Source organism: Grammomys surdaster, unplaced genomic scaffold (assembly GCF_004785775.1).
Source record: "Grammomys surdaster isolate TR1022 unplaced genomic scaffold, NIH_TR_1.0 125604, whole genome shotgun sequence".
Classification (NCBI taxonomy): domain Eukaryota; kingdom Metazoa; phylum Chordata; class Mammalia; order Rodentia; family Muridae; genus Grammomys; species Grammomys surdaster.
In genome coordinates, this window is record NW_021620447.1 from 1090334 (window position 1) to 1106332 (window position 15999).

General features: G+C 36.6%; 1 protein-coding gene across 1 annotated transcript in view; it reads right to left on the reverse strand.

Annotated features, from left to right (window-relative positions):
• Positions 1–15999, reverse strand: part of Slco4c1 (solute carrier organic anion transporter family member 4C1) — a 49724-nt gene that overhangs the window by 19654 nt on the left and 14071 nt on the right. The window contains exons 3-5 of the mRNA XM_028787042.1: positions 4316–4495; positions 2225–2321; positions 821–942 (exon numbers count right to left, since the gene is read on the reverse strand). Of these exons, the coding sequence (XP_028642875.1) occupies positions 821–942; positions 2225–2321; positions 4316–4495 (399 nt within the window). The remainder of the gene's footprint in view (positions 1–820; positions 943–2224; positions 2322–4315; positions 4496–15999) is intronic.

Consider the following 15999-nt stretch of genomic DNA (forward strand, 5'->3'; position numbering starts at 1 on the left):
CTTTGTTCACTAAAACAATAAATAAGCAAGTGCTTAGAAGAGGAAGTAATATTTGCTGTCTGTCATCATGGCCCTTTGTTTTAAATCATAGCTCTGTGAATAGGTCTGAGAGAAGTATCCTCATGTGGCTTTATAATTAGGATAGCCTGGGATGGAAAGATACCGATGAGTTCACTTGGTTCCAGTGTGTCAAGTGTCCTTATTTCAAATTCCACCTCTTCCACATACCTTGACCCACCTCACACAGCTCAGTACACCTCTGTATCCTTCCATCCACTTGCAAAGTCTTAGTTACAAAAGAAGTAAATGCGTTCAAATTTGAGAAAACTGCTTTAGAAGCAAGATCTCATAAAAATGAATATTCATTTCTACTGAAATTTTTTCCAGACTGTCTAATATTGAAAAACAGTTTATAAATTAATATGTGGAAGAATTACTTCGAGCATAATTGAAAGAGTAAGTAGTAGTACAGTTAATAATAATTAGCTTGAATGATTTCACAATGATTTGTCCTTGAAAATTATTGACAAACTGGATATGAAGTAATAGTTTATGATTGTGTCTTGTATGTACATAAGGCAAGAATTACAATAAAACACAAGGACAGTTTTAGTAGAGCATAGTACATAGTACTCACTAAGTGTAAGTGTAAATTCATTAATATTAACTTATTGTTACTTAATTTTGTCTAAGAAGGTAGATTTCAAATCTTTGCACTGGCAAGCATGAACAATGATTCTAGAATTCTTACTAATCATCTTAAAAACGACTGACCTAGATGTACAATAAAGCTCTCTGAAACTAAAGGAGATGGATTTACCTGGTAAATGCTTTGGAAAACAGGAGAAAGGCATTATCAAAGACCAAGCAAAGAGCCAAGCTAAAAGGAATCCGATCCACCAAGCCCCCAACCACCGGGGATCATCCTCAGTCAGATCAGAACTATAAGGATACGGGAAGAAAAGAGTTATAATTCATTCAGTATTAAACAGAGCTCAGTCATAACAATCACATGTCTTGTAATTCAGGTCCAAAGGGGTAGCCTCTTACTGTATCTAAAACTGTAAGGAAGCCATCGCAATGAGTTAAGAACCATGCAGACATACAAGTATAGCAAGATTTAAGAAAAATGGTCCAGAAAGCATTCTAAAAAGGCAACCATGGGAGACTAGACAGATGACTCCATGATTAAGTGCATACTGCTCTTGCAGAAGACCTGGGTTTGATTCTCAGCACCAATATGGTGGCTCATCACCACCTGTAACTCTAGTTCTGAGAATCTAGTGCCCTCTTCTGGCCACTGCTGGTACTAGGCAAGCAGGTGGTACACAGCCACATATGCAGACAAAACATTCATACACAGAGAATAAAAATATATAAATCTTTTCAAAGCAGCAAATACAGAATCACGGTTTAAAAATTTTAACAGTAAATATAAACATGACGAATACGTAAAAGCTTATAAAATTTCAACATAGTGTTTAGTTTTCTTTTTTTTTTCATTTATTGTAGCAGACTAAATACATCACATAGCAATTCACTGATCTATGCTAAAAGCCCCGTATACTTGAAGAGTACTTCTCTAAATTATTATTTTTAAATTTTATGATAATCTCATAATTTAATATCAATAAGTATTTTCCTCAGACATATCACTCTGATAGTCTTCCCCTGTTGTTAAAATGCATGATTTTTAAAGCTGACTATCCTTTCCCATGGACTGTCCTGCTGAATATAATTATCTGCAGAACTGAGTAGGATAATACATAATATATTGTAACACAAAATGTGAGGTATAAAATATAAATAATGGATAAATAATATTTAGTATCGTTATCTCGACTTCCTTGGTTATAAAAGCAACACAGTTTATTTTTTTAATAATATTATCAAAGCTATTGGAGAACCTTTTATCATTCAGATACTTATAAGACAATTAATGTTATCTATTTGCAACTAAATCTACTAAGAAGCTAATTTACTAAATTATTATTCTTGAGTGACACAAAGAGTATATAAAGTATTTTTATAAATCACCATTGATTCTATTAGACATCTTTATTTATGAATAAATACATTACTATGCTAAAAGACCCTGGAAGTAATGCAGACACAGTTGATATCATATAGTGCACACTGTTTTATTTCCTGAAATCCTTCATGGCATTATGAAGTTCACTTTATTGAAATAGAATAAAAAATTAGAAGAAAAACAGTGCCTTGCCTTTGTCCCATAGCAACATCAATGTACATTGTCAACAGCTGTCCGCCCAACACATAGCCAATGGCAGGGCCTAGGATTGACATGGAATAACCAATACCTACGAAAAGATCAAAAGGCATTAGCAATAGTCATTGCTTTGCTCAACATTGTAACAACAGGGAAGAAAAATAACTCTAGTAAAGAAAATTCTTAATGTTTAAAGCTATATCAAAATTACATATATTTATATAGATATATCATGAAATATAATATGGCTAACAGTTATGTCAAGGAGCCTAAAAATAATGTCTCACTATAGGACTACATGATTATAATAATAAGAGTTAAAATAAACACATAACTACAAATCTATGTATATTTTGTAACTAACTAATGGTGAAGTGGTATATATACTGTTTTCCTTTTAGCAATAAATATTGCTTATAATTTTGTGAAAGTAAACAAGGTAAAGAATCCTTTCCAATCCGAAGCCTCTTAGATAGCTTTCTTTATTTTACTCTATAGTAATTCTACAATGTAAGTCAGCTGATGGGTTTTGTTGATGTTTGGTTGGTTGATATTGCTTTATTTTATATTTTCTAAACAGGGGCTCTGTGTAACCCTGGGTGTCCTGGAACTCACTCTGTATAAAAGGCTGTCATGGAACTCAGAGATCTAGCTGTCTCTAATTCCCAAGTGCTGGGATTAACAGCATGCATCACCACTGCCCAGTGATAAGTTAATTTGAAAAGCAATCCATTTACTATTAAACACTATTAGTGAGTTCTCTCACTTTTACTAACAGTAGGGGTAAGCAGATTATTTCTGGCTATGAGATATTTAAAATCTTGTCATATATAATAAAACGTTTGCAAAAAATTTATTGTATTTACTTCTTCTAAATTTTTTATTTACTGCTAAATTTCTTATGTATACACATGTAAACACATACACACACACATACACACTCAAAACAGTTTTTTTTCCAAACTAAGCATACATCGATGACAAAAGGACTTAGGTAACTATTAGATCCCTACTATCATCTCTGCTATAAAGGTGATGCAAGGTAAAATCAAAAATTGTCCTAATATGTTATGTGTATTAAAATACACAATAGCCATGTTTCTAAATTTAGAAAATGGGCTTAAAAAACTTAAGTATACAAGGTATTAGTAGATGCACATAAATTCTCATGTTCAAAATTGTTTGTGGGCAGAAAACCATGACTTAAAGACATGCTAAAAATGGGCTGGATATTGAAGTATGTGCTTTTAATTCCACAAGGCAGAAACAGGAGAATCTCTGAGTTTGAGGCCAACTTGTACAACCATTGCAAACTATCCAAGGGCTACCTAGTTAGATGCTGTCTCAATCCTTCCCCCGAAATGCTAGAAATTAGTCATTTGTAAAGTTTTGGGGTCATGAACTATTTTTCAATATTTCCAACTGTATGGCAATAATCACCTCTATGGATGCTTCATAACTTTTGTAAAGATGTAAATGCAATTATGTAAATGCTTCTCTGTTGGAATAATCTCAACAGTCAGGGTTGAGGCGCATATACTGACTTGCAGTCACTGTACCAAAGATTCCCCTATTATCCAGTAGTACACAGACAAACTCAGGTGCCAGTAATTTACAATACATTTAGACACAAGGACTTCTATTGTCTGGTGCTAGATTTCAAAGAAAGAATTAGAGAAAAAATGGCTTCAAAATGAAAAATTCCAGTGTTTTGGGCAACTGGTATCTTTTTTTTCTTTATCTCTTGTCCCATCCTTATAAGATATAAGAAACCTCTATACCCTGAATAACATCCCCTGGGGTTTACATAATCAAAGCAGAAACTGCCGACCTGGTTCCTCCTATTCAGGAATGTTAAGTTGTTTAGGATAGAGGACCATAAAACAGTCATGCATCCCAGTAACTGACTTGATGGCACAGTAAACAGTTAAACACAGTGCAATCATATTTATCTAAATGAAGGTGGCATTACAACTAACTTGTTATTGTTTGTTTGTCTTTTCCCTTGAGCAATAGGAAGAGAAATCATATTAGGTAAGTGGTTCACCAACTCTCCTTAGAAAATGAAACCAAGAGTTCACTCACCTATATAGAGAGAAGATTTGTGTGTAGGCACGGACTCATCAATAAAGGCTGTCCCCAGGGTGTAGAGCGGAGTTCCTCCAGTCCCCAGCAACAATTGTCCCAAGACAAAGACATAGAAGTAGTTAGACAGCAGAGAGGATGAAGACACACATCTGGTGCTATTCCTCGTTAAGCATGTATCTTTAGTGGGGGGAAAATATGAATTTAAAGTTTAGCTAACAACGTAAATATTTATTTACAAATTACATTCACCTAAGATATCTTTTTCAATTGTTTCATTTTGATTGCATATAACACACTTACAGGTGTATATGAAAAACAACAAAATAGGCATCTAAGTTATTTGAGAAAATTTAGGAGTTACTATCATACCAAAATTTAGAGTATAAAGAAATATTACTTAATATTTGGATCTAAAAATTTAAAAAGAGTCCCAAATCACATTTAACTCCTGAGTTAAGAGGTCAAGATGTAGGTTTACGAGCTCATGGAAATGTTTTGAATGACAGAATGAACTAGAAATAAGAGAACAAACTATTAGAAACAGAACAGGCAAAGAGAAGGAAAGGCTGGAGGACTTACAAGGACAAAAAACACACTTGACAAATATGGATAAGTACGAAAAACATTAAACCCTAAGACCAAGATCCATGAGATCTGGAGTCGGCGCAGCAGTAAGCCAGCACCTTGTCCTCATGCAGAGAACCCAAGTAGAATTTACATCGCCTACAGGGCAGCTCACAGGGCCTCTTCTGACCTCCACAGGCACTAGGCATGTATGTGGTTCACAGATACACAGGCAGGCAGAAAAGTCATACACAGAAAATACGAAATAATTTTTCAAACTTCTTTCAATAGGCACAAATGGCAAGACAGCAAGTTACAGACAGGAAAGTCATACAAAAGCCATCAAGCAAATGCATGATCAGTTTTATTTTTAGTTTTTCTTTGAATTATCTCTAATCTACTTTGTTCCATAATTTCAGGGGGCGGGGAGGGGGGGAGAGGGGGAGGACTCCTAAGTTTCTAAATTGTATCTTACTCTGGGTTGAGACATGAGTTTCCAAGCAAACCCAAATATTACGAGCATATAAAAGCTACAGTCATCCCCTCCCGCAAGAGCGAATCTACCTGAGCCCCATCAGTCACTTGGCCAGAGACCATCTTTGGGGAAAAGTGATACATGTGTAGGTGAATTAAGAAGATGGAGGATCACCCATCCCCTTATGAAGGGCAGCAAGTTTAGATGCCCAAGCCTCTGAGGCTGTGCATTGCTTACAGACCTCACTGCTCGGCCTGCTCACACCTTTTTCTGAGTTCACACCGAGGAAGCAATGTGTTTCACATACCCCTCTTCAAATAGGAGCCAAAATCTGAAGCTTACCAGACTCACCGCCCCGGAGCTCTCATTCACCTTAACAACCCCTACCATGCAGCTACACACAAACCTCGATTGCTGAAACAGCCCTACTTTCCCGGCCTCTACCAGAGTCAAGACTTTGTCTTTTCTCTCGTCCTCCTCCGGGAAGCCTCTGGGATCTACAGATTGCTTCCTAGATGAGTTTCTCTCATACCCCCATAAAGAGTCTTCAAGTTTCCATCTCTCTCCATTTTCAAATGCTTTTTATCAACAAGACTAAGAACTAGCAAATGGGACCCAGGTTCCCTAAGTAACTCAAGGCTGAAAGGTAAATGCTAAATGCTAATTATGAGCATTGCATATTATACACGTCCTTAATTATCACACTACATTTCATCAATGTGTAGGGCATTGCATTAAACAGGTAAGTAAAATTAAACAGAAAATGTCATGCAATTCAAGAATAACCACAAGAGGGAGCCCCCATATCGTTTATAAATTCAGAAAAGCAGTACAGGTAAAATAAGAACCAGACTTTTCGATGAGTCAATCAACGAGTGGTCAGTTTTGCCTGTTAATATTGGACATATAATTACTCAATATTAATATTGACACAAGAGAATCTGCACACGTGCTCAGCCCAACCGTTACCACAAAAGCCCATAACCTCCCCAGGTCCCTGCCTCTGTTTGCTCAACACCCTGTATGCTAAGCCCTGCTTTCTCCTATGCTCCCCCTGGCAGGAGTAGAAAGGATGGCCACCGGTGTGACTAGGATTCTACTCTTCCAGTCGCAGCTTCCAGCAAGAACTCTGGGGAGAAAAGCTCTGAAGAACCGACTGAAAAGAGTTGTTATCAAAAGAAACCAACTCTTTAATTACCGTAGCAGGTACTTCAAGGTAAGTAGGTTGAAACAAAAGCTGCCTCTATTTCGGCTCTCTTTGTTTGTTTGAACTTAGTAGTGTGTGAATTTGCGTGAATGTGTTTTCTTCCTCTGTCTCAACTTCTTACCTCTCAACTAGAGCTGAAAAGACAGAGGAGAAACCCTGCTGAATTTCCTTAGAACTGACCTTCCAAAAATCAGATAATATCTTGTAGCTCACTCCCACAATCCTCTCCTGTAACTCATTCTGTTTATCCTATTACCAGTATTTCGATCACTCCTTCAAAATGTGAGAGACAAAACTAAAGAATCTCTGATCTTAGGCACGTGGGTCCCTCTCGGCACCTGTCTGGAATCAGAGGCCCTTTTCACTAAGGGCAGCTGGTGATGGAGCACCACAAAAGATGCGGGAACAATGCTTCATTTCCTGACACTCAGGAGCCACCCTCCCACATCCATGTTACAGGCTCTGCCTGTAACTGGAGAGGACCCAGGTGCAGGGTGCCCGCAGAACCTTCCTATTCTGCAGCATTTCTACACAGGTAGAATATGAAAAGCTTACACAAGGAATCCCAAATGCCTGTCTACCTCTGTAAAGAACTAAAATCTGAGAGCCTTTGCCTGCACAGCCCACCTGCCTAGGGTGTTGACCTGGCTGCTGTTTCCCCTGAGAACCTGACCCTAATCTGGTTCAGGACTGGAATTTTTTTAAAAAGGGAGACGCCACTGCATCTAAAGAAAGATATATATTTATATCAACCACAAGGAAACTGACCACAAAACCAAAGACAGAAAATGGTCACAGGAAATGTACATGACCAGAGATGGAGATGGTGACCTGAAACAATGAGACGAAACACCTAAAGACGCAATTTGAGAAACTGACACTCAAATTAATCAGCAGGGATGTAAATGTGTAGATTTCATTTCTTTCTAAGTAGGTGTTTGGGATGGCTGCACCACTACGTCACAATACTGGTTGACGTCAATATGTGCACATGTCTGGATGATTGCAATTTTACAAAGCATACCTGTACACTGCATATCACAAGAATCAAACAATTTCAGAACACAAAAGTGGATAAAAGTTGTTAGGTGTTTTGTGCTTCTATTTTTAGAATGATATCACAGTGAGTTAATAACATAAAACAACAAAGGTTCACACTATATCATCTACATGTATCCAAATTATTCCTTTTGTCTCCACTAATATTCAATATATCACAGGAAACACTTTGGTCAAAATCCTAGTTAAAAGCGTGACCCAGGTACAAGTAAAGGAAATAGTACAAAGTATTTTAATTATTTCAATTTCACTTGACTATAGATACATTTAATTCTTGGCATAACACTCTAAACAAAATTATCTAACACTTTAAATTACTTTTTGCATGTATTGCTTTATACCCATTAACTTCATGATACAGACTGTTTTTCCTTTTATAATTTTTGTGCACGTAATCATGTGTGTGTGTAGTGTGTACACACTTGGGGAGAATGGAGTGCTGGTATGCATGTGAAGACCAGAGGAAGACATAATGTGACCTGCCCCTGCCCCATCACTCTCCACCTTATTTCCTAGAAAGAGATCTCAGGATCTCTCACTGAACCTACGACTGCATTGGCAGTCAGCAAGTCCCAGCCATTGTTCTCTCTCCAACTCCCATGGGACTAGGGTTAAAAGCAAGTGAGTGACCACATCTTGCTTTTTACAGGAGTGATGGGATTTGAACTCTGATCCCCATGTTTATGTAGGAAGTCTTTTTACTTTCTGAGCCAACTGCCCAGATCCCTTGATTAATCTTCTTTAATCATTTTTCCCCCAATAACTAGTCCAAGGTTGTTGTTATTCAAAAATCAGTAGCAGGACTGGGAATATTATATGGTTGAATGTTTGCCTAATTCCCTCAAGGCCCATGGCTTAATTTTTTAGCATAAAACAGTTTGTTTTTTTAATAGAATCTTAATGAAAAATGTCTTAAATTTCCATTCCAAATTATAGAAGTTACCTACAGACATACTTCCTATCTATTTTAATTACAAGACACAGTAGTATAGGTCAGGGCAACCAGTAATGCAAAAAAAGAGACAAATGGTTGCTATTTCACTAAGACAAACAAAATTACTTTCCCTCATTTCCCTAGGAAAACCTGCCAGAATTTGCTCATTTCAACCCACTGTGCAACAAACACAACCAGCATCTGGTACAGAACCTTGACGTATTTTTCTTCCCACTGAAGCCTGGTAGCCATACACAAAGTCTAATAGATGTCTAATGATTTAGAAAGTGTTTCTGAACTCTTAGCCATGCTAAGTGTTGTGGTTAAAGCATAGTATGTAAGGCACACAATGGATACTGTGACAGGGTCCCAAAAGCTGAGCCCTAGAAATTTAACTGCTATAGTAGACTTGTAGTTTATCCTTCATCTTCTAGCATTCATACACTTTACTAGTTGCTTTTAATACATCATATCCAAGTAGCTTAAAACCATCAATATTGAAGGCAAGCATGACATTCTATACTATGAAATGATCACAGCTTTGGGATTATTATTATTACATAAATAATTGTTTGCTATGGGAGGATTGCCTCATGTTAAGACGTGTCACTGACCCTATTCTAGACCCTATTATACTGACCCTATTCTAGAGACAGCAGAAGCATCCTTCCATTCTCTAGTAGCTGTAATCAAAAACATTTGGACGCATTGTGAATTGTCTACAACAAAATGTCATGCCAAAGATGGTGAGAATTTACATACTGAGATAGTATGATGATCATGGGCTGGTCTCTAAAGACCCGAGTTTAATCACAAGAAGAGTGATGTAGTAGGAGAGAAATGACTGCAAACTATTCTCTAGCTTCGACATGCTGGCAATACTGTAAGCACACACATGCACATACCCACACACTCAAAATAAGTAAATAAAATGTAGGAAAAGTATTTAGGAACAAAAGACTTCGTTATAAATAGGTGATAATGGTGTGATTGTATTCCCCTACAGAACAGCAAACCTTCCCTGTCTTTGTAAATAACAAATTAGAGGAACATATCTACAGTCAAGAACTGCATCACGTGCCTAAGAAATCAAAGAGTTTCAGAAAAGAAACCAAATGTGGAGTTGGAGCTGAAACAGCTACCACCACCTGCTAGTGCTTGCAATGATTGACAGTTGTTCTCGATTACTTTATCTTGAGAGAGCTTGCACTAGACAAATATGTACCAATGAGTGGTAATAGTTTAGTAATCATTCCTAAGTCCTTCAAACCTTTGATGGTGTTGTTGAATTATTCATTCTCTGGAAATAATCATTCTGCATTATTTCTATTCCCTTGTTAACAGTTTCAAAAAGAAATGGTATCAGAACTCTCTGAGATGGATTTGGGAAACTACACATATTCTACAATCCTAGTCTGTCTTCCCATTGAGAATGACTTTGGGCTAATAAACACATTTAGGCTTTTGATGTGATAAAATGTCAAGAATTTGTGTTATATTAAAAACTCAAATATGTCTTTTTCATGAGAATTACAATTTTTTTCAGCATATGTACCCCTTGAAACCTAATTGAGAAAGTAGGCCAATTTCACTTCTGAAGATCGTCATTATTCTGAATCTAAGATCAGAGCGGGCAGCCAGAGAACATTTAGAGCAGTGAGCATTCATTAGATCTTTCTGTGGATTTATTTTTGGAAACCCAAAATTTATTCTAAAAATATGTTTTAAAGTAAGACTTAATACCAATGGCCTTCTGTGTTAGTTCTAGTAATTAGACTTTATAAGGCTATGTACACTTTAACCCCTGAGAAACAGCCATTCTGACTTCTGCATGACTGAAAGACTAGATCCAAAAATAATGAAAATGATACAAAATAAAAGCCTAATAATTCATAAATTTGTATGACCTGCATATTATAATAGCGTGTTAAGAATTGGCAAAAATGCAAAAGAGTGAGAATGCCAAGATGAGCAGATAGACAAAAAAAATGTCATTAATAAACTATCCCAAAGCATGGCAATACAATAAGCAAGAGCAGTCTCTTCTTGGGCCCAGCGAAGTAAGCTTCTAGCAAAGGTGAGGTTAGACTTTAGCAAAGGGAACACTCCAGAGCTTTTCCCGCCATCAGGAATCCAGTATTGCCAAAGTCCAAACACCAGCAGCCACAGAAGCCAGAGAATGAAAACTATTACCCTATTCCATCCCTGACCCCCTTTTATCAGTAGGAGTTCATTGAAACACAACACGCCCATTTCTCTAATGTGTTGCTAGGTCTGCTCTCTTGGGGCAACAACAGTGTTAAGCAACTGTCACAGACTGCATAGACCTAAGGCTGAAACTATTTACTACCTTGAAGTTTACAGACAACATTGGCTGACACCTCTTGCACTATTAGACAGCTGTTCAAGCACTGTGTCTCTTTGTTTCTACAGTGACTGTATGTGTTCCAGTATGTATGGAAAGTAACTTTGTTTTGCTGTTTATTATAAGAAGATTAAAAGAAACAGAATGGACATAAGTAAGATTAATCTCTGTGAAGTAAAAGTCAACTTCAGCAGATACTAGTCCAAGTTCAATCTTGATGTGTGTTGATTTTGAAAAAGGATATAAATAAAATATTACATTATCCGGCCTTAGTATTTCCATATGTGGTTGGTTATATTGTTTATTTTCCAAAAATTATTTGTTGTTCCCTTAAGAAAATGACTAAATTTCATTTCCCTCTCAACATTATGATGAGCATATTTAGTATTTAGCATGCCAGTTGTTTTACACAGTAAAAAGGAGGAGGTGAGCTAAATCACTTCCAGACCACTGTTTCGAAAACCTGAGATGATTGGTCACTTCTTTTATTCTGCAGTTTACAGAATGTAAATGTAAAACGTTACTTACCAGCTGCAACCTTCACATAAAGATGGCTAGGGATTAGCTGTAGCTCACTAATGAAAAGCATGCAGAGTAAATACAAAATAGGATTGACTCATGAACTCACCAAATCTGAGAGTTGATGCTAATATATAAACAAGTTTATCCAGACGATAGGTTGTACAGGTCCCTCATTCATCAACACCAACTCATTAGAAGAGTTATGTGTTACCAATGTGATACAAAATGCTTGGGATACAGTGATAATGCAGACACAGAGGGTTTCTCCGTGAGGTAGTATACAGATGCTTTCACCTTGTTCCTCTCCAATACCATAATAGTGATTCTGTTTAATTAATAAAAGCTATTATAAGAAGACTCTGAGGATGAAGACCTACTGGCTAGTGATATTGATTATCCAAGAAATTACATGATAGTGATCCCTTGAGTTTTATTTTTGCTTCCCTTTTCCAACCTTTGGAGCTAAAGCCTGAAGGGCAAAGAGAGCTTGGACATTGGCCTCCAGCAAGAAGTCATGAGTCCCAGCCCTGGGCTGATTGGTGTCACATCAGTCGTTGAGATTCCTAATCTTTTTCCCGAAATGCAGCACCCATGTCTTCCTTTGCTTCTTCTAAGGAATGAGAAGAGGAATCCTACCTAGCAAAGTCAGGACTTTCTGCATAGTCTAACCAGAACAAGGTCAGCACACTCCACTTTTGTGTCTGTATAGCCATTCCTATATCTCCAAGAGCATGATATCAGTAATGTTCTAGAGAGGTCTGTAGCATCCACTCAACAAGAAAGGAGCCTCTTTCCTTGATAAAGAGTAAAGGCCACCAGGGATCCTGGGCTTTTTTATCTGATAGTAATAGAGCACAACTTACATCCTCATCAGACCCATCTGAGCCTTGCAAAAGCCAGAAGCTAAATCAAGAACAAGTTTAATTAAGCAAGAGTTGAAAGCTAAGCATGCAAGCTAATCTCCACAAGTCTGAGCCCACCCTGATACACATAGAGAGCTCCAGGCTAATCAAGGCTAAATAGAGACCTTCACACACACTGACACATAGACACACAGACACACATGCACACACACACACAAACACACAGACACATACACAGAGAGAGAGAGAGAGGAAGAGAGAGAGAGACAGAGAAACAGAGACAAAGACAGAGCAATCTTCAATACCCAAAATAAGAGTATTTCACAACAGATCCTAAATACTATAGACTATAGTGCATTCCAAAGCGCACACTAAAGTGTTCACTTCAATTCTAGAAATCAGGAACCAGAGACAGGTGGACAGCATTGAATTTGGGACCTGCCAAGATTGCAGATTGAGACCTTGTTACAACTACACCTACACCAAACACTGTCTTCCAAAAATGTGACAGCACTTTCAAATTTATTTTATGAACTCAATGGTCCTCTTAAGGCAAAACCAAACAGATGGAAAAGAAGGAAAAATACCTTCTCTTTTGAATAGAAATAAAAATTTTCTGACAAAATATTGCTAAGTAGAACTCAGAAATTACATGTAATTACCAAGTAAAATATGCCCTGTGTGCAGGATTGGCTCAGTGTTTGAGAATTTTAAAAAGTGTAATCTACCTACATCAAGGCTTTAACAGAGTAATATTTCACAAAATTCAACAATCGCTATTTAACAAGAATTCTCAGGCAAAGAGTCTTGTGGAATTGTCTTAGCCTTGGCAAACAACTACAAAAACCTACAGCATTGGTAGAAGATTGAAAAAAAATTGCCCTAAAATAAGAATATTAACTTTTATCACTAATTTTAAATAGAGTCTTGTTATGTTGCCTCAGGTACTTGCTACTCTGTACATAATCCATGTTAGCCTCAAACTTTAGGCAATCCTACTGCCTCCCTGGTTTGGATGATGACAATATACACATGAGCCACTACCCCGACTACAACTTTCACTATTTCTATTCAAATAAAACAAGAAGTTCTAACCAGTTTACTCAAACAGAAAAAGAAAATTATTGACAAAAAGAATATTTTAAAAGATGCAAACAGTATTTATAGAAAGCACAATCATCTCCACAGAAACAACCAAAGGATCCAAGCAAGTTCAATCAGGATTAAATGAGGTCAATGAGGTCACAAGTACAAGATAAAATATAAAGTTTATTATGCTTCTACTATTAAAAATGAACACAGACATTGAAATTTAAAGTACAATGCCACTGAAATAGTCCTGTCAAAAGTGTATATGTATATCACTGTCATACTGAAGCTGTAAGAAACTGATGGAAAGGTATTTTAAAAATTGTTCCAGTTTGCTCTCTAAGGCGGTGATAAAAACAACAAACAAACAAACAAAACCATAGCAAAAAAACACCTTAAGGGAGAAAATGGAACTATTTTTCTTTACAGCTTAGAGTTACAGTTCTGGGTATGAACTGAAAGCAAGACCCTAAAAGAATGAACTAAAGCAGAGGCCATGAAGGAGAACTTCTTAACTATTTTGCTTCCTTCTGTCTGCTTCCTTATAGCACCCAGTGTCTCTTGCTGAGGAGTAATATCACAAACCATAGACTGGACCTTCCCACATTAGTCATTAAGCAAAAAAAAAAAAAAAAAAAAGGGCCCAGACTTGCCTACAGGTCTATCAGATACAGGTATTTTCTTAATTTAAATGCTGTCTCTTTACAATAAAGTAAAATATATGTTTAATAGTATAAACGTAACCAAGGAGATAAGTAACTTCAACAATGAAAGCTTTAAATATCAAAATAGAAACTGAAGAATACACTAAAAAATAGAAATACCTCCCATGGTCACAGATCAGTAGAATTAATACTATGGAACTGTCTATATTACCCAAACCAACCTCCAGATTCAATTGAATCCTCCTCAAAATTCCAATAACCGTTGTCACAGAAACAGGAAACCTAAATTCCAAATTCATATAGACGCACAAAAGACTCTGGATCCTCAAAGTCAAATTGAGAAAAATAACAAGGTCAGAGGTATCACAGTTATTGATTTTAAGTTATGAGATAACTATGCAAAATGAAAACAGCAAAGTTCTGGCACAAAAAATGGACACATTAATGGAACACAGGACCCAGAAATAAACACATACAGAAATAGCCACTTGATTTTTAACCAAACTGCCAAAACCATAAAAGATATAATAATGCTTTTCAACAAAATGTGCTAGGAAAATTGGATAAACACATGCAAAGGAATGAAACTGGACTTTTATCTGTTGGTCTGCATGAGGAATGTATTCAAGAATGAAGATATTCAAAGAAGATTTCAACTTTGAAATTGTCAGACGAAAACAGAGAAAATACATTTAGGTACAGGAATAGCTATGAGCTGTTTGAAAATGACTCTAAAAATTGACAGATGGAAATGCAGAAAATTAAATATCTTCTGTACAGCAGAGGACATGATTAACACTGTCAGGAAATAGCCTACAGAATGAGAGAAAATCCTTGTCAGCATCATATCTAACAGATGATGAGCTTCTAGACTATTTAATGCTGTCAAAAAATAAATACAAAACTTCAACAACCCAGTCAATCAATGTGCTAATGAAATAACTGCTTGTCAAAAGACAAAGCATACATTAAAAGATGTAAAACAACATTATTCACCAAGAAAATGCAAACTAAAGATACATTGAGAGTCCATCTTTCCTCACACACAATCTCTAACTATCAAGATAAGAAATAACAAACAGTGGTAAGGGAGAAGAGAAAGAGAACCCTTGTATAGTGCTGATGTCAATGTTGTCCTAAAGTCCATGTACAGTTCCTTATAAAACTAAAAGCAGATCTACATTAAGTTCCAATTCTAGGCCAAAACACCACAGTGATATGTACCCATCCATTGATATTGCAGCCTTGTTTGTAAGAGCCAAGTTATTGAATCTGCACAAATGTTTGTCAACAGGAAAAAGAATCTGGTTTACAGTCATAGTAGAGATTTTTATTATAATTTTTGTTACATGTACTTCCATTTGAATGTGAGGATACAGACATGAAACAGTACATAAAAAAAGGCAGAGAACAAACTGTGGAGTCAGTTCTTTCTGTTGAGCGTGTGGGTTTGGGTTTGAGGGGTGGAGTTCAGGTCATCACTCTTAAGGGCAAGAACCTTTACCTGCTGAACCATCTCACCAGTCCATAGTGGAATTTTATTTAGCCATAAACAAGCAATAACTAGAACCAGAATCATAAAATATACTAATAAGAACATACCAAAGGAGGGTTGATTAAATACATTACCTATAAAATGAAGCAAAAGAGAAATGGATTCTATAGCTCCATCTCTATTAGTAGCAAAGATTCCCAACACATATAGCAATTAGACATATTTATACATATAGGTTCAGTCAGTTGTTTTATTAAGCTGGGTTTTAAAGATTTTATTTGTTGTATGAGTATGTATGTGAGTACACTGGTGTGTCAGACACATCAGAAGGAATCAATCCTGTTACAGATGGTTGTGAGCCACCATGTGGTTGCTGGGAATTGAACTCAGGACCTCTGAAAGAGCAATCAGTGCTCTTAATGGTTAAGCTGGATTTTAAATAT